Consider the following 18619-nt stretch of genomic DNA (forward strand, 5'->3'; position numbering starts at 1 on the left):
CTGTCTTCCAATATTCCATTATTCTGGGACATTCCCACCAGATGTGCATAAATGTTCCTTTCTCTCCACAATTTCGCCAACAGTCTGCCGATACCTCTGGATATATACGATGCAGTCTTTCTGGCGTATAATACCACCAGTAATATATCTTATATCCATTCTCGATTGCACTCTGAGCCAAAGATGGTTTAAAGAGATACCTATATCCTCTCTTCCAGCAGTCTTTAGTTATTGTAGTTTGCAATGCTGTTTCCCATCTATTCACATATATTGTTTGGGGGTCAGTATGACTTAACAACGCTAGATATAAACGCGATATGCTCCCTCTGCCCCCGCCCTTCTCTAATGCATTTTCTAAAGATGTTTTTCCCAGTTCCAACTCCTCTCGTGCCTTGCTAAGGATATAATTACGGATACAACAGTAATAGACTTGATCTCTGGCTTGCAGCCCGTATTCCTCCTGCAATATTGGAAAGTCTACCACTTTGTTATTAGGCTTTTCTTTATTTCAAAGATATTTTTTGTGTGAGATTTTTGATATATAATATCTAATTTGAAATGCAAGTAAAGGGTAAGCCACGATATTTATGAATTGGAAAATATTTGCTCCTAGGTTCATTTGATAGAAGGGAGAGGATGTCGTCGTCAAAATTGATTTCAGCATTTCTCTATGCAATTTTAGCGGGGCTGGTGGTTGGGAGGTGAGGATATTGCTGGGCAGACTTATACGGTCTGTGCCAGAGCCGGTGGTTGGGAGGCAGGGATAGGGCAGACTTATATGGTCTGTGCCCTGAAAATGGCAGATACAAATCAAGGTAAGGTATACACAAAAAGTAGCACATATGAGCTTATCTTGTTGGGCAGACTGGATGGACCGTGCAGGTCTTTTTCTGCCGTCATCTACTATGTTGGTGGCTTTAACTTTGTAAATTTGTTATATGCTAAAGTTGTCAAAAAGATCAAAGTTTTGAAAATCCACTCGCCAAGTGAGGTGGCGGAGGTAAGGCGTAGAAGAAGGTCAACTGGGATTACAGAGCAAATAGGAGGAGAGAGACAGGGTTGCTTGGGAAGTAGGGTGGTGGTTATGCGGGCCAGAGAAGCATTCACTATGTACTTAAAACCCCTCTTCTAAACTCCTTTCAGTCAAGGTACTACTGGGATTGGCAGTACTTGCTCTAAAATTCCTCCAGAACTTGTTTGCCTTTAATAAAATGTATCCTTTTTAAATAAGTCAGGAAATTCTGAAAGCGCACCTTTATCTGTGCAGGGAAAGCCAAAGTTCAAAATCGGCTTGCTTTGTTCTTCCTGGATTTTAATCTGCCCGTCCCTCACTTCATGGTTCATACAGGTCTTTTCTGCATGACGTTTCCTGTTGCCCTGTTCTTATCTATGGTGTTATCCTGAGCTCTCTTTATGTAGCTGCATTTTGGGACTTGACGAGGGGTCATTGGTCAGAACATTAGTAGTGTGGCAGGTTAAACAGAGAATGGGACAAACACAGCATGCGGATAGTGGCAGTAGAAATTGAAATTATATTTACAGAGCAAGTGAAAATATGTTACTATGTTAACTCTGAGCACCTATGGCATCCAGGGAAAAACAAAATAGATACTTTTAGAGGGCCTCAGAAGTGCACCTGTTTAACAGGTGTTCATGAGAGTTGTGATTTTTAAGACATTCTTATTATCAAAAATCAGATTAGAGAAGTTTATAAACCTGCATTACGTTGTAAAGTAGGAGTTTCACTAAATTAGCTAGAGTTTGTTTTAAAACACTCCTTATAAATCTTTTTATTTAGCAAATTTAATTTAATTTTTTTTATTTTTACTACTTTTGGATTGATTTTTTTATTTTTTTAATGTGTATCTTGTATGTAACCTTTTTGCAATCTGCTTTGGATGCTAGGGGAGTTGCTAGAATATAAACTGTAGATTAGACTAGTGGGTGAAATCTGAGTTTTGTTTCTACTGAAACTGAATCAGTAGCTAAATTCCTCTTAAGACCAAACTGAAAGCACCCCCTCCCCCCGACAAGGAGGAGGTCCTTCTCCTCCCCCTGCGCCCGGCAGAGGGTGGGTCCTCAGGGAGCAGGTCCTTCTGGCCTCCCTGTGACAGAGGCTGGGTCCTCCTGCATCCATGCAGGCCCCCCACCCCACACACACATCAATCCTCACCTTACACCAGTGGAGGTGTTCCACAGCCCACACACACAGTCACACACTCTCAGGGAAACGGATTTGATCATGAAAGCCGCACAAATTTTTGTGCCCCAAGCAGCCCAGTGGCGCCATTTTCTGGTGCATTCTCTCTCTATGTAAAGGGTAGGCAAACACAGTCCTCAAGTGCCACAACTCAGCTACATATTCAGAATTTCCACATTTAGTATTGAGTGGAGGAGTACCCTAATGGTTAGTTCAGAGGGCTTTGATCCTGGTGACCTGAGTTAGATTCCCACTGCAGCTCCTTGTGACTTTGGGCAAGTCACTTAACCCTCCATTGCCCCAGTTACTAAGCTTAGATTGTGAGCTCTCTAAGGATAGAGAAAGTACCTGCTTATAGGGCTAGATTCTATATATGGCACCTAAAAAAAAAATCCGCACTGAACTAAGCGTATTCTATAAGATATGTGTAGTGTATAGAATACGCTTAGTCAATACCGTAGCACCTAAATCTATGCGCTTCCATTTATGTCAAAATCCGTGCCTGTAGATTGTCACACTGACCTGTATTCTGTAATTACGTATGGAAATTCTAGAATGCCCACAAAACGCCCGTAAAGATGCCCCTTTTAAGCTAAGCATGTTTATTTTGAACTGCGCACTTTGCAATTTAGGCTCAGTTCTTTATAGAATATGTGTAGCAATTTCCACGCATAAATTGTAATTATTTCCAGTTAGTGCTTGTTGCTTATTAAGTGCTGTTAAAACTCTGATTACCTTGTTAATGTGCGTATCTCCGCATTGAATCTAGATGACATATATAGAATCCAGGGGATAATGTGTACAGTGTTGCGTAAGTGTAGTAGCTCCTTGTGGCTCTGGGCAAGTTATTTAACCCTCCATTGCCCCAGATACAAATAAATAATACCTGTATATACTATATAAACTGCTTTGAATGTAGTTGCAAAAACCAGAGAAAGGCAGTATATCAAATTGCAAAAACCACAGAAAAACCACTATGGCGATGATTAATAGTGGGAAAGGGGAAATGGGACTTTGCAACTACATTCAAAGCGGTTTCCATATATTCAGGTACTTATTTTGTACCAGGGGCAATGGAGGGTTAAGTGACTTGCCCAGAGTCACAAGGAGCTGCAGTGGGAATTGAACTCAGTTCCCCAGGATCAAAGTCCACTGCACTAAACACTAGGCTACTCGTCCACTAGCAACATTCTATGTAGAAGCCTGCCCTTGCAGATCAGCAATGCGGCCGCGCAGGCTTCTGTTTCTGTGAGTCTGACGTCCTGCACGTACGTGCAGGACGTCAGACTCACAGAAACAGAAGCCTGCGCGGCCGCGTTGCTGATCTGTAAGGGCAGGCTTCTACGTGGAATGTTGCTAGTGGAATAGCAACATTCCATGTGGAATCTCAAACAGTAGCAACAGAATCTCAATAGTAGCAACATTCCATCTAGAATCTCCAATAGCAGCAACATTCCATGTAGAATCTCAAATAGGGAAAGGGAAATGGGACTTGATATACTGCCTTTCTGTGGTTTTTGCAACTACATTCAAAGCGGTTTACATATATTCAGGTACGTATTTTGTACCAGGGGCAATGGAGGGTTAAGTGACTTGCCCAGAGTCACAAGGAGCTGCAGTGGGCATCGAACTCAGTTCCCCGGGATCAAAGTCCACTGCACTAACCACTAGGCTGCTCCTCCACTCCTAGTAGTAGAATATGCATGAAATCTGTTGGCATATAGTGGGAAAGTGCATACATACAGTCTCGTGCAAACCCCCCCCCCCCCCCCAGGACTGTATTTGCCCACCTCTGCTTTGTAGGGTAGTTTTGTATATGGAAACCAAGTCTTCATCTGCTAATTGACTACACAAGAAAAGCCTGGAATTCCTGAATGATGCAGGATAATTAGGGGGAATACGGGGGAGGGTTTTCTGTGTAAATCAACGGAACGCCTCCTGTCTAGAACTGATGATGATCCTGGAGGTAGCTTTTAGAATGGCATTTACATAGCTTTGAAAAAGTGCACATTAGTCACTTATGGGCTGTTCCTGCAAGACCTGTAGATGAGTTCCCTTTTCAGCTCTGCACAGACGCAAAGAGTAGCAGGCACAGTATTCTTTCACACTTCCATTCTGTAGTTCCTGCATCTTTTGCACAAGTGGCATTAAGTTACTGAGCCGGGACGCTAGCCTTTACTGAAAGAACAGGTGCTGTGGGCCAGCCTCGGATGAATCTCTTCAGCTTGGTGATGCTGAGGATAGAAAGAGCAGGGTCACCTAAAGATAGATTTCCTCTGGCACTTCAGCTAGGAGCAGATTTCCTTAAATGGACCGAGCAGCTCAAGCGACCGTGAAGCAAGTGCTGCTGTTGAGCAACAGGTGGCAGTGATTAGCCAACATGACAGACTGTGCCAAAGGCAAAGTGACAGTAAGACCAGGGAAATAGCCAAAAGAGGGTTCTCTACACTCAACACAAGTGCAGCTTGTTAAACAGGGTGAATGTTGCATATAATTGTATCTGATTGAATAACTGGCTTATCATTCAGAAAAATCTGTTAAAAGGAGGCAGTGAAAGAGAAAACCATGTTCTTAGAAAGCATAGTAAAAGGTGTTGGTGTTGATTCTTTAATTGCTCTGTGGAAGACTGCTTTTTCACCCCCCTCCCCCCAGTTTTCTGGTGGTTTTCATTAAATCATCATACTTTATATGTGGGGGGAGGGGTTCCTTCCATTTTTTATTGTAGAAATGCAGTTTTGGGGTAGTGGAGGCAGTTGAGTGGTTTGGTCCTGGTAGCTGCTGGCTTCCAGGGTGTGAATTGTTGATCTCTAGCCCCCCTCCCCCCACCCAACTGTGTGATGAGGAGTGTGGGGAGTTAATATGCTAATAGTTTTAGTGTTACTTTCAGTCCACAGCTGGTATGACTCCTGTATGCTAAAGATGTTTTGTTTTTTGTTTTTTCCCTCTTGCAGTGGAAGCCTCAGTTCACAGCAGCAATGTGCACTGTACGGACAAGACCATTGAAGCTGCAGAGGCCCTGTTGCACATGGAATCTCCCACCATTCTGCGTGATGCCAGGAGTCCCGGTACGGTAACCAGGACTTATCGTCTTCCCAGATTTTCTTTGTTTGCAAACACTGATTCTCAGGAGGAGTCAATATTTTTCCACCCTGGGTGAGAATGGGGGCACAGAAAAATGTTTGGCTATCTTTGTTCAGAGTGTACTCACTCTGTTGCTCCCCAGTATCTCTCCACACTCGTCCTTCCCGTGCACTCCGCTCCATGGATAAATCCTTCTTATCTGTTCCCTTCTTCACTACTGCCAACTCCAGACTTCGCGCCTTCTGTCTCGCTGCACCCTACGCCTGGAATAAACTTCCTGAGCCCCTACGTCTTGCCCCTTCCTTGGCCACCTTTAAATCTAGACTGAAAGCCCACCTCTTTAACATTGCTTTTGACTTGTAACCACTTGTAACCACTCGCCTCCACCTACCCTCCTCTCTTCCTTCCCGTTCACATTAATTGATTTGATTTGCTTACTTTATTTATTTTTTTGTCTATTAGATTGTAAGCTCTTTGAGCAGGGACTGTCTTTCTTCTATGTTTGTGCAGCGCTGCGTATGCCTTGTAGCGCTATAGAAATGCTAAATAGTAGTAGTAGTAGTGTTCTTTGGGAAATCTGCAGCATTGGTTGTTTTGATTTGCACTTTTGTCTTCTTCTGCCTACTTTACCCATTTGTGCCTGCCTTTTATGCTTTCATTGAGGTCACTCTGTCTGGTATTCTCTCTCCTTCCACTAAGGCCCTTGGATTTCTGTTCAAAGTGCACTTTCTTAGCCTCTGCTTCAGACAACTACAGAAACTGGTGGGCTGTATCCATCTACCAGCAGGTGAAGATGGAGATTACTGTACTGAAGACAGGGACGTAGGACAGCTGGCCCCCTAGTCAGTCAGTATATCTTTGTCTCCAGCAGGTGGTGGACTGCTTATCACCAGCTCCTGGATTTTTCGTGTATCGGGATGGTAGGCTGAGTGGTGCCACCTTTGGGGGCATAATGGATACTTCCAGGTCCCTGCTTCACCCCACGAGCCTCTTCCCTCAGCGCCCCTTGCCTGTGTTAGCTTGGTGGGACTGTGACCTTCCTCATAGCCAATATTTATCTGTCTGTTTATTTTTTATTTATTTATTTTTACAAAAACAAACAAAAAAAAAACCCAACCTCAAAGGCAGAAGCAAGCAGCAGCTCTTTTCAGTGGGCCCAGGGTGGCAGGGTAAGTGCCCTTGTTTCAGCGTGGGGGGGGGGGGGGGAGATAGCCGACCCTCGGTGATGCAGTAGCGGTGCATGACCCTTTAAATCTGATTCGGCAGTCGGACAGCACAAGTGCAGTGGAGTTTGCCAGCATGGTAGCAGATGCTGTGAAAAGATTCTCCCACTGCTGGGAAGTGGAGGTTGGCGGCGGGAGTGTATCCTGCAGGGCATGCCGATGGCTTTGTTGGGGACAGTGCAGAGCATCCTGCGCTTAGATATCAGGCATGCATACCATGTTTTCTTCTGAAGTGGCTCCTCTATGGGCCTTCATGGATGTGGCGCAGTCTTGGTTTCTGTCCCTCCCCGAGGCCTGTTAGGGGGCCCTTGGCAGCGTTGATTGGGGCTCTGTGGGGATTCTCCAGGGCTTCGCTCTCAAAGGAGATGTTTTCTCACGAGTTTCTTACCTTTTACTTGAGGCTTACGTGTTAAAATGGACTTTGCCTCTGACGATGGCCTCTCCTGTGCTGTTAGCCTCGGTGGGGTCCGCAGGAGAGTTGTGGCAGGCAGTGCAGAGCCTGCCGGAGATCTTGATTCATAAGAGGATGCGGCGAATGGCATCTCCATCTGAGGTGTGGGGTCATTGGGCCTGCGTCCTCTCCCCTTTCCAAACCCACACTGTCGGGGGAGTCGCTACACCCATCCTGGGCAGGCAAGTTGGAGGAGGGGGAGCTCTGTCCAGTGGAGCCGGATGACCCTACTGCTGTATGCATTTTTTACCGGGAAGAGCTTCCTTCCTTGATTACAGGATCATTGGCAGCGTACAATATTGTGGATCCCAAGGCGCAGGCTGCTGTTATGGTGAACCTGAAAATAGCGAGCACATGGAAATCTTCAAAGGTGTTCCCTGTGCATGAAGTGATTCAAGAACTCATTACAACCCGGTGGGCTACCCCTGACTCCAGTTTGAAAGTGGTAAAAGTGATGTCTCTGCTGTATCCGGTGGGTGCAGACTATTTAGAAAAGTTTGCGATGCCTAAGGTGGATGCGTTGATGGTGGCTATCACCAAGAAGACCACCTTTCTGGTAGAGTGAGGGTGGCTCTGAAGGATGTCCAGGATCGGAGGCTGGAGGCTGCACTTAAGCACTCTTGAGGTGTCCTTGCAGGCCTCGGTTTGCAGTTCGTACGCAGCTCGGGCATGCCTGAGCTGGGCGCAGCAAGCAGTGGAGGAAGATCAGGGGACCGGCCCCTCCTTCACCGCCTCTCTTCCCAGGATGGAGTCGGGGCTGGCCGACTCCCCTTTATGATTTGATTTCTGCCTCGGCCAAGCAAATGGCTTTGGTGATCATGTCCCACCAGTTATTGTTGCTTCACCACTGGGTGGTAGATACGATTTCTAAACAGGGGGCGGATGGGTCCCACTCTATTTCTCCCTCTCCCGAGGCATCGGTTCACAGGGTCCCGATGTCTGTGGTACAATCCGCAGCCATTTTTTTTAGGAATTATTACTACTAGTTATCACTGTCCCTTCTACCCCTGGGGTGGGAGGTTCTGGTCCCCTGCCCCCCCTTGGGCCCACCTGCTGGGGGGCGGTCCCGGGGTGATTTTTGGGTCCAGAGCTCGGCTTAGGTGGTCAAGCAGGCCCTGCTGGCAGATGGCAGGGTCCCTTCTCTGGAGGGCCACTCTGGGAGCCAAATGACGCAGGGCAGAAGGCATGCTTCTAGAAGCACCAGTGCCTTCGGAAGCTGATATGGGGGGGGGGGGGGCGGGTCAGAGACCCTCTCATACTCCCTTTTTCCCCTCCGGATTCTGATGTAGAGGGGCTTTCGGTGACGTAATGGTCACACGTTATCCAGCTCTTTCGGAGGGAGGCGTTCTTGTATCATTGATGAGGTTGCTACTTCTCTAGCCATGGTGTGAACCACAGATGTTGATCTCGTGGTTCTTCAAATAGTCCGTCTCAGATACACCCTGATTTGGCATCTCAAACCTCCAAATTGCCAACCGAGAGCTCATTCGTTCACAGCACAGGCAGGTATTTGTAGAGGAACTCTCTGCCCCTCTAAAGGCCCATGCTGTTGAACCCGTTCCACCAGGGAAAGAAGGGCAGGGATTCTATTCCAGGTACTTCCTTGCGCAGAAGAAGGGGGGATGTGTGCCATCCTAATCCTAAGGGCTCTGAACAAATTTCTAGTCTGAGAAAAGTTCAGGATGGTTTCCCTGGGCACCCTTCTCCCAATGATTCAGAAAAATGATTTACTATGCTGTCTGGATACATATACTCACATCCCGAAGTATTCTTCGATTTCGGCTGGGAACACATCACTTTCAGTATCGCGTGTCGCCTTTTGGCCTCTCGTCAGCTCCCAAGGTCTTCACCAAGTGTCTAACAGTAGTTGCAGCATCTCTGTGTAGACTGGGAGTCCATGTGTTCCTGTATCTTGACGATTGGCTAGTGAAGAGCACCTCCGAGGACGGTGCTTGGGAGTCCATGCAGATGACTGTTGGGTGCTAGAGCTACTAGGGTTCATTTTAATCTACCCCATCTCCACCCTGTTCAGCGATTGGAGTTCATAAGAGCCCTGCTCAACACACAAGAGGGTTCGAGCCTACCTCCCAGAAACGTGGACAATCTTGTCTCACGTCCAAGGTTCGTGCCTCTCAGCAGGCCAAAGCTTGGCAGATGTTGAGGTTGTTGGGCCACATGACTTCCACAGTGTATGTTTCACCCATGACACATCTTCATATGAGATCAGCTGAATGGACCCTGGTTCTCCATGGTATCAAGCCACGAGAGTCTAGATGTTACCAAGTGTCTCCAGAGCTTGTACGCTCTCTTCAGCGGTGGACAAGTCGTTCCAGTTTGACTCTGGGACTTCCATTCGAAATTCATCAGCCACAAAAAGTGCTGACAACGGATGCATCTCTCCTGGTATGGGGAGCTCATGTAGATGGGCTTCACACTCAAGGTGCGTGGTCCGCCCAGGAAATGAATCTTCAGATCAATCTCCTGGAGCTTCGCTTGATCTGGAACGCTCTAAAGGCTTTCAGAGATCAGTTATCTCACCAAATTGTTCTCATTCAAACAGACAATCAGGTTGCAATGTATTACACCAACAAGCAGGGGGTCACCGGGTCACGTCCTCTGGGTCAGGAGGCCATCTGGATGTGGCATTGGGCTCACCAACATGGCATGTTCCTTCGAGCCACTTATCTGGTGGGCACAAACAATACCCTGGCTGACAGACTGAGCAGGATTGTTCAACTGCATGAGTGGTCTCTCAATATGGACATAGCCCGCAAGATCTTCTGAGCGTGGGGCACATCTCCTTGGTGGATCTTTTTGATCAACCACAAGGTCCCTCAGTTCTGTTCCAGGCTTCAGACCCACGACAGACTAGCATCAGATGCCTTCCTTCTTTTGGGGGACAGGTCTTCTGTATGTGTATCCTACAATATCTCTAGTAGGAAAAACTTTGTTGAAACTTAAGCAAGACTGTGGAACCATGATTCTGATAGCGCCGTACTGGCCACAGCAGATTTGGTTCACGCTCCTTCTGGAGTTATTCTCTGAAGAACCATGGAGATGAGTGTTTTCCGACCTTCATTACTCAGAACGAAGGGTCACTTCTGCATCCCAACTTCCAGTCTCTGGCTCTCACAATTTGAACATTGAGAACCTAGAATTCTTCCTTAGGTCTCTCGGAGGGTGTCTTCCGTGTCTTTCTGGCTTCTAGGAAAGATTCCACTAAGAGGTGTTACTTTTTTAAATGGAGGAGGTTTGCCATCTGGTGTGACAGCAAGGCCTTGAATCCCCTTACTTGCCATACACAGATCCTGCTTGAATACCTTCTACGCTTATCAGAGTCTGGTCTTAAGACCAACTTCGTAAGGGTTTACCTTAGTGCAATTAGTGCTTATCATCAACGTTTAGAAGGTAAGCCCATCTCTGGACAGCCTTTAGTTGTTCACTTCATGAGATGTTTGCTTTTGTCAAAGCCCCTGTCAAACCTCCACCAGTGTCGTGGGATCTCAATGTCGTTCTCACCCAGCTGATGAAAGCTCCTTTTGAGCCACTGAATTCCTGCCATCTGAAGTACTTGACCTGAAAGGTTGTTTTCTTGGTGGCTGTTACTTCAGCTCATAGGGTCAATGAACTTCAGGCCTTAGTAGTGGATGCACCTTATACTAAGTTTCATCACAACCGAGTAGTCCTCCACATTCACCCTAAGTTCCTGCTGAAGGTGGTGTCAGTTTCATTTGAACTAGTCGGTGTCTTGCCCACATTCTTTCCCAGACCTCATGCCCATTCTGGCGAAAGCAGCTTGCACACCTTGAATAGTAAGAGAGTATTGGCCTACCACATGGAGAAGAAGGCCCATATACAGTCCACCTAGATTTTGCTCTTTTGATCCCAACAGGATGTGAGTCACCATTGTGAAATGCACAATTTCAATTTGGCTGGCAGATTGCATTTCCTTCACTTAAGCCCAGGCTGGGCTGGCCTTGGAGGGTCATATCACGACTCATAATGTCAGAGCCATGGCTGCGTTGGTAATCCACTTGAAGTCAGCCTCCATTGAAGAAATTTGCAAGGCTGCGATGTGGTCTTCAGTTCACACATTCATATCATACTACTGCCTTGAGCAGGATACCAGACGCGACAGTCAGGTCGGGCAGACAGTGTTGCAGAATCTGTTTGGGGTCTAGAATCCACCCTCATAGGCCCATTTTATTCTGTTCCAGGCTGCACTCTCATTCAGATTGTATATAGTTTCAGGTTAATCTGTATTGTGTCCTCACCATTGCGAGGCCCAATTGACCAACGTTTATTTTTTTTGGTGAGCCTGGATGCTAGGGATTCCCCGATTGTGAGAAGATAAAAGCCTGCTTGCCCTTCAAGAAAGTGTCAATACTTATCTGTAGCAGGTATTCTCTGAGGAGAGCAGGCTTCATATTCTCACAATCCCTCCCACCTCCCCTTGGAGTTGACTCCTTGGTATTTGCTTTAGTATTGAACTAAGGAGACCACGATTGTGCAACGGGCGGGAAGGCACTTGTGCATGCGCGGTGGAGCGCGGTTCAAGCTTCACAAAACTCTCTTTTTTTTAGCTTTGGCAAAATGCCAGACCGGGCGACATGGATCAGCGTCACCCACTTGTGAGAATATGCTGTCCTTGGAGAATACCTGCTACAGGTAAGTATCTTTGCTTTTCTCCTCTCTCCTCCTGTCTTGTTCCATTCTCTTATTACATCTGTCTCAGATGAAATCTGCCACTGCTTGCCCCGGGATTGGTAGCATGGAATGTTGCTGCGAATTGGATTTTTGTCAGGTACTTGTGACTACTACTACTACGTGACCTGGATTGGCCACTGTTGAAAGCAGGATACTGGGCTAGATGGACCATTGGTCTGACCCAGTGTGGCTATTATGTTCTTATATTGATCTTTCTCTTTTAGGTCTTTTCTCTTTTTCTTTGTCTGCCTCTCTGTCAACTCAAATTTCAACTACTTTCTCACCCCTCAGTCCTCCATCTAATTATTTTTTTTCTTTTCAACTACCTATCAACTTTCCATGTCCTCCCACCCCCTAGCTCTCCCAGTTACCATCTCATTCCTTTCCCTGCCTCCTAATCCCTTGTATCTTTCCCCTACTCCCCATTACTGCATTTTTACCCTCTGTGTATACAGTGCACTCCATTTAAGTGCACGTCGGATAAGCGCATGCTCTGTTTAACTGCATGCCGTACTTCGGTCCCATTTTTGGCGCCATCAATGTCTATGGGAACAAACTTTGGTTTAGTGCACCACTGATAAGTGCAAGATTCGCTTATATGCATGGTTTAAAACCGCTTCTCTGCAAGAAAGACTCCGCATAAGCGCGCACGGAATATGGAAGCTGATTGGTGCGTGATAACCAACGAGATTTCAAATTTACCGCTCCTTTAACTGCCACAGACCAAATAAGTGAAAGAATGTTGTTAGAGTGTACACTGGGGTTGTTGTTGTCATCATGCAACTGTAAGACTTTAACACTGGCTGAATGAATAGAAGTTCTTAAAAAATTAGAAAACAAACAGTCAAGCATCTATTGCTAAAGAATATGGTGTCAATCCCAGTCAAATTTCAAGTATCTTGAAGCAGAAAGACCAGCTTCTGGAAGACAGGCAAAACAATACAGATCCACAATGGAAACGAAAACGTGCGGGAAAAGCTAAGGAGGTGGAAGATGCTCTTTTTCGGTGGTTTTCTGAAGTCAGGATCACTGGTCCACTGCTTATGGAGACAGCTAATCAGCTAGCTGAAAGTCTTGGACTAACTGAATTCAAAGCTACTGTTGGATGGTTGGAAAGATGGAAGGAGAAGAACCACATAACATTCAAGAAACACCATGGTGAAAAACAAGATGCAAAAACATGGACTGATGAGACAAAGTCAGCACGGATTTAGTGAAGGGAAGTCTTGCCTCACCAATCTAATGCATTTTTTTGAGGGGGTAAGCAAACATGTGGACAATGGGGAGCCGGTTGATATTGTATATCTGGATTTTCAGAAGGCGTTTGACAAAGTGCCGCACGAAAGACTCCTGAAGAAATTGCAGAGTCATGGAATCGGAGGTAGGGTATTATTATGGATTAAGAACTGGTTGAAAGATAGGAAGCAGAGAGTAGGATTGTGTGGCCAGTATTCTCAGTGGAGGAGGGTAGTTAGTGGGGTCCTGCAGGGGTCTGTGCTGGGTCCGTTGCTTTTTAATGTATTTATAAATGACCTAGAGATGGGAATAACTAGTGAGGTAATTAAATTCGCCGATGACACAAAATTATTCAGGGTCGTCAAGTCGCAGGAGGAATGTGAACGATTACAGGAGGACCTTGCGAGACTGGGAGAATGGGCTTGCAAGTGGCAGATGAAGTTCAATGTTGACAAGTGCAAAGTGATGCATGTGGGTAAGAGGAACCCGAATTATAGCTACGTCTTGCAAGGTTCCGCGTTAGGAGTTACGGATCAAGAAAGGGATCTGGGTGTCGTCGTCGATGATACGCTGAAACCTTCTGCTCAGTGTGCTGCTGCGGCTAGGAAAGCGAATAGAATGTTGGGTGTTATTAGGAAGGGTATGGAGTCCAGGTGTGCGGATGTTATAATGCCGTTGTATCGCTCCATGGTGCGACCGCACCTGGAGTATTGTGTCCAGTACTGGTCTCCGTATCTCAAAAAAGATATAGTAGAATTGGAAAAGGTACAGCGAAGGGCGACGAAAATGATAGTGGGGATGGGACGACTTTCCTATGAAGAGAGGCTGAGAAGGCTAGGGCTTTTCAGCTTGGAGAAGAGACGGCTGAGGGGAGATATGATAGAAGTGTATAAAATAATGAGTGGAATGGATCGGGTGGATGTGAAGCGACTGTTCACGCTATCCAAAAATACTAGGACTAGAGGGCATGAGTTGAAGCTACAGTGTGGTAAATTTAAAACGAATCGGAGAAAATTTTTCTTCACCCAACGTGTAATTAGACTCTGGAATTCGTTGCCGGAGAACGTGGTACGGGCGGTTAGCTTGACGGAGTTTAAAAAGGGGTTAGATAGATTCCTAAAGGACAAGTCCATAGACCGCTATTAAATGGACTTGGAAAAATTCCGCATTTTTAGGTATAACTTGTCTGGAATGTTTTTACGTTTGGGGAGCGTGCCAGGTGCCCTTGACCTGGATTGGCCACTGTCGGTGACAGGATGCTGGGCTAGATGGACCTTTGGTCTTTCCCAGTATGGCACTACTTATGTACTTATGTACTTATGTACTTATGATGACTTTGGTGCTGAAAATTGGGTTGTTTCAGTTCTTCTTACCATCTTGAACGAGTTTGCACCTCGTGACATTTTCAGTGCTGACGAAAACGGTCTCTACTGGCGAGCGATTCCTGTTGGAACACTTGCATTCAAACAAGCCGAAACTACAGGAGGTAAAACGTCGAAGGACTGACTGACGATCCTCCTTTGCTGCAATATGGATGGAAGTGAGAAGTTGGAACCACTCGTCGTTGGAAAGAGCAAACAGCCCCGTTGCTCCAAGAATGTTAAGTGATTTCCTGTGTCATACGAGGCTAATGCAAATTCATGGCTGACTGGGGAAATTTGGAAGCAGTGGCTAAAGAAGTTAACTAGAATGCAGGCACAAAGGCGTCAGCTTTTGTTGCTTTATGATAATTGTGCTGCACACAGTGACAATGTCAAGCTGTCTAACATTAAGGTGGTCTTCCTGCCACCAAACACTACCTCTCTGATCCAACCTATGGATCAGGGCATAATAGCCAATTTCAAACAACATTATCGGCTCTTGTGCTACGTCGTCTGATGAGCGTTATGGATGACCAGACTGGCAAGGATAAACGTGTTGTTGAACTGGCTCGTAATCTATCACTGTTGGATTCCCTACATATGCAGAAAGAAGCCTGGAATCATGTTACACAGGCAACCATTGTGAACTGCTACAAGCGGGCAAGCTTTGTTAAGGATGTGGAGAGGGACGAAACAGATGCAGCTGTTGCAAACGCGTCAGATGAACAGGCTATTGACATCCCAGCCTGTGTTACTGAAGAGGAGTTTCATTGTTACGTAGCTGTTGATTACGGTCTACAAACAGCTGATGACAGCACTGATGTCAAGATATGCGCCTACACGTAGGCAACATCTGATGATGAAACAGATGATGAAATGAGCAGCGAGGCACATGCTGACGAAATTCAACAACCTCCTGTCACTTTTGCAAGAGCGCTGGAGAGTCTCAACACTTTGCGGGCCTATCTGGAGGCCACTGGATGTCAGTGCTATGACAGTTTTTACCGTCTGGCAGACGTAGTCTATGGAACTCACAGACACAAGAGTATACAGAGGACTATGACTGATTACTTCAAGTAAGCCTAACATCAGTTAACGGAGACTGTATACTATACATATAATAAACAGTACTGTACATATGTTTATCAGATGTCAAGCTTCTTTGGGTCACAACGGTGAAGTGCACGCTCCGGTTAACTGCATGTATTTCTTTGGTTCCAGACCCTTGCACTTAAGCGGATTGCACTGTATTATACTCCTCTCACTTATCTTCTTGACAATCCCCCATGATGTCTTCCTTATGGTTTCCCTATTTCTAATTTCTCGCATCCCTTCCTGTCTCTTCCCTCCCTCCCTGCCCCTGTGGTTCAACATCTCTCTCCCTCCCCTCCACCTTCAGGTCCATCACTTCTTTCTTTTCCTCCACCCCTTGGATCCATCATTTCTTCCCTCCTCCTCCTCCGGTCCATGGTGTTTCGCTCTCTCTTCCCTACCCCTCCTTCTTCCCTATCCCTCCCACAGGCCCAGCATTTTTCTTTTTCTTCCCTCCCTTCCCTTCCCTTCCCTCCACCTCCTAATGGTACCAGGATTTTCCTTTCTCCCCCCCCCCAATCAACCTCTCGCCCACCCTTGGGTGTACCTTAAACTGCGAGCCGCGTTTTCAAGGAGGTTCCCTGGCAGCGGCAGTAATTCACTGCCACTTCTTGCAGCCCCTTTTCTGCCGCAACCTGCCCCTTGATGCAACTTCCTTTTTATTCGGGGGTGGACCAAAGCAGAAGACGAGGTCCAAGCAGGCAGCAAGCAGAGGCTGTGAATTACTGTCGCTGCTAGGGAATTTATTTCCAAGACGTGGTTTAAGGTAGATTGGGGGGGGGGGGGGGCGATGAGAGAGAACAGCTGAAGAAACAGGGAGAAATACGGCACCGGGTACCTTGCTGCTCTGGATCATCGGTTGCCGGAAGTGTCAGTCTGCTTCGGCCCACAGCACATCTGGGGAGCAGCTACAGCACACCACTTGAAAAAGCAGTGAAAAGGGTAGAAGGTATATTTTAAAAGTAAGAGGGGGTAAAATAAAATTCTAGGTAGTTGCGAATAAATACTTAGGGTTCCATGACCCAAAGAAGATAATAGAAGCCCATATAAGTAAGAGGAGCCTTAACAAATTAGTATAGTTTTGCTAATAACACGAGAGTGAGCTATGTGTCTTTGGTTCATTTTGTGACCTCCATTTTCTTGTTTATGCAGACAGCAGCTGGATTGACCTCACACGCTTATTCTTTTTTTTTCTCTTTTATGTATAGTTGAAGTTTTTGTACCTCCCTGCGTGTCGACCCCAGAGTTTATCCACGCTGCTATGAGGCCAGATGTGATTACAGAGACAGTGGTGGAAGTGTCAACCGAGGACTCTGAGCCCATGGACACATCTCCGATCCCAGCATCCCCGGATATCCAGGAGCCCATGAAAAAGAAGAAAGGTAAAAACTTGGCTTCACTTTGAATGGCCGTCTTTTCCTATTCAGTTACACGTGTGCTACCAAGCACACGATGAGTCTTGCTACTTAACATTATTAGCTGCTTTCCTTAACGTTTAACCCCAAGGAGTATTCAGCAAAAATGATATATTACAATAGGGATGGCAATGTTTAAGTCTCATTCACTCGCTGCTGCCTGTTCACAGATTAAATGAATTAACCCAAGCCTGTGTTAATTATGAAAGAGCTGCTGATTTACTTTTCACAACACGTTAGGACTTTTCTTTTTTCAGCCAGTACGAACCGGTACAGAAAACCAGCACCTTTTTTTCTTGCCTTCTAAAAATGTTTTTATCTACCCCATTACATTTCTCATTCAAAATGTCCCTGCTAGGCCCGGGGTGGAAGAGGGGGGGGGGGGGGGGGGGGATGCTCAATTGAGAGCGTGGCGGTTCATGCGAGTGGCAACAATTTTAATCGCAGTTAGAGTTTGCGTGTTAACCGCAGTCATTAATAGCAGTTAATCAACAGCACTAATTTGTACTTCTTATTCTATGAATGGTGAGTACCTTTACACAGAGGAACAGCAGTTCTTCAAGCTGGGAGTCAATTTTGAGTGCTAAAAAGGCTGGGGAATTCTAAGTATTTAGATTTGTGGGCTATTGGTCTAGATAATGTGGGAAGTGTCTAGTTCTTGCAGCGTTCTGTAACTCAACTAACAGGTGTTTGGTGAAATTGGGTAATTTTTCATCAAAGTTTATTATTTTCTTTTTTTGTTAGAGTAGTCCTTTGTTTATAATGTAGAATTCTATCAGCTGTATTAGTCATTTGGAAAACTGAAATCTTTGGAGGCCGAGATGGCTACATAAGCTTTGGAAACTATTCTTTCTTCCCTCCTTCAGTTGTCAGAAGCCTCTCTTTTTAGCAGCCTCCTGCAAAGCTCAGTCTGTTCTCTCCTTAACCTGCCAGTCACTTCTCCTTCTTCCAGTGTGTATCACAGCCTTGCAGAGAGCTGGATTCTGCCCCTCTGAAGCACAGGGTGATAACCATAGTGACTGGTATAGGCAGTAAATAGGAAATTAACAGGCCTCAGAGAGAGGCTGCTGAAAGGGTGCCACACAAAGCCTGAGAGGGGAAAAGATACAGGGGACTAGTTTAAATTTGTACAGGGCAAGACTGGGTTAGTAACGTTACATATGTTGGCATCTGACATCTGGTTTATCTACTGTAATATTGCAAATTCTGTGTATCTGGCTTTATGTTCGCTGCTTTTCTGCCTAGGCTCCTCTATGCTCCTTCCGTACACACTTAAATTCTGTTACCACTTTGGCCTCTGTCACCTCTGCTGAGACTGCATCATGTATTCAACACTTTTTCTTTGAAGAAATACTTTTATACTCTATCCTTGATCCCTTCTATCCAGCCTCATATCCTGATGTTCTGCTGTAGAACTTCCTCTCCATTGAAAAAGGGTTATCTCATACCCGTTTTATCCCATGCTGTGGTCTGCGCATATATTGCCCCGTAAGCCTTGCTTTGTGAAATTCTTAGTGAAGAGACTGCACTATTTTGGTAGCCTCACAAGAAGAAAACTTCTTTTCATCCTGCTAAACCAGTCCACACCACACAGGAGATAGAGAAACTGAAGTCTTCCAGTAATATTGCCAGTATAAGAGCTGATGCAGCCTCAACTCTCATTATTTCTCTGCCTTCAGCAGATGGAACAGGACAGTTGGACTGGTGCAGCTGGTTTTTCTTGAGTACGCCTGATTCCCAGGGTGCCATCCATGATCTGCATCCCTAGTAGTTGGGCCCTTGAGCTGGTGTACCTCTTGGGATTTGGGCAACAGTCCCTTACCCCAGTTGAGCCCAGAAGGATCCACCCCTCT

The 18619-nt window shown here is 46.0% G+C and overlaps 1 protein-coding gene across 7 annotated transcripts in view; it reads left to right on the forward strand.

The window, feature by feature from the left end:
* Positions 1-18619, forward strand: part of ELF2 (E74 like ETS transcription factor 2) — a 215658-nt gene that overhangs the window by 144253 nt on the left and 52786 nt on the right. For all 7 annotated transcript variants that reach the window (XM_030191713.1, XM_030191714.1, XM_030191711.1 and 4 more), the window contains 2 exons: positions 5152-5265; positions 16560-16733. In XM_030191713.1, coding sequence (XP_030047573.1) covers positions 5152-5265; positions 16560-16733 — 288 coding nt within the window. The remainder of the gene's footprint in view (positions 1-5151; positions 5266-16559; positions 16734-18619) is intronic.

This window comes from Microcaecilia unicolor, chromosome 2 (genome assembly GCF_901765095.1).
Source record: "Microcaecilia unicolor chromosome 2, aMicUni1.1, whole genome shotgun sequence".
NCBI classification, from domain to species: domain Eukaryota; kingdom Metazoa; phylum Chordata; class Amphibia; order Gymnophiona; family Siphonopidae; genus Microcaecilia; species Microcaecilia unicolor.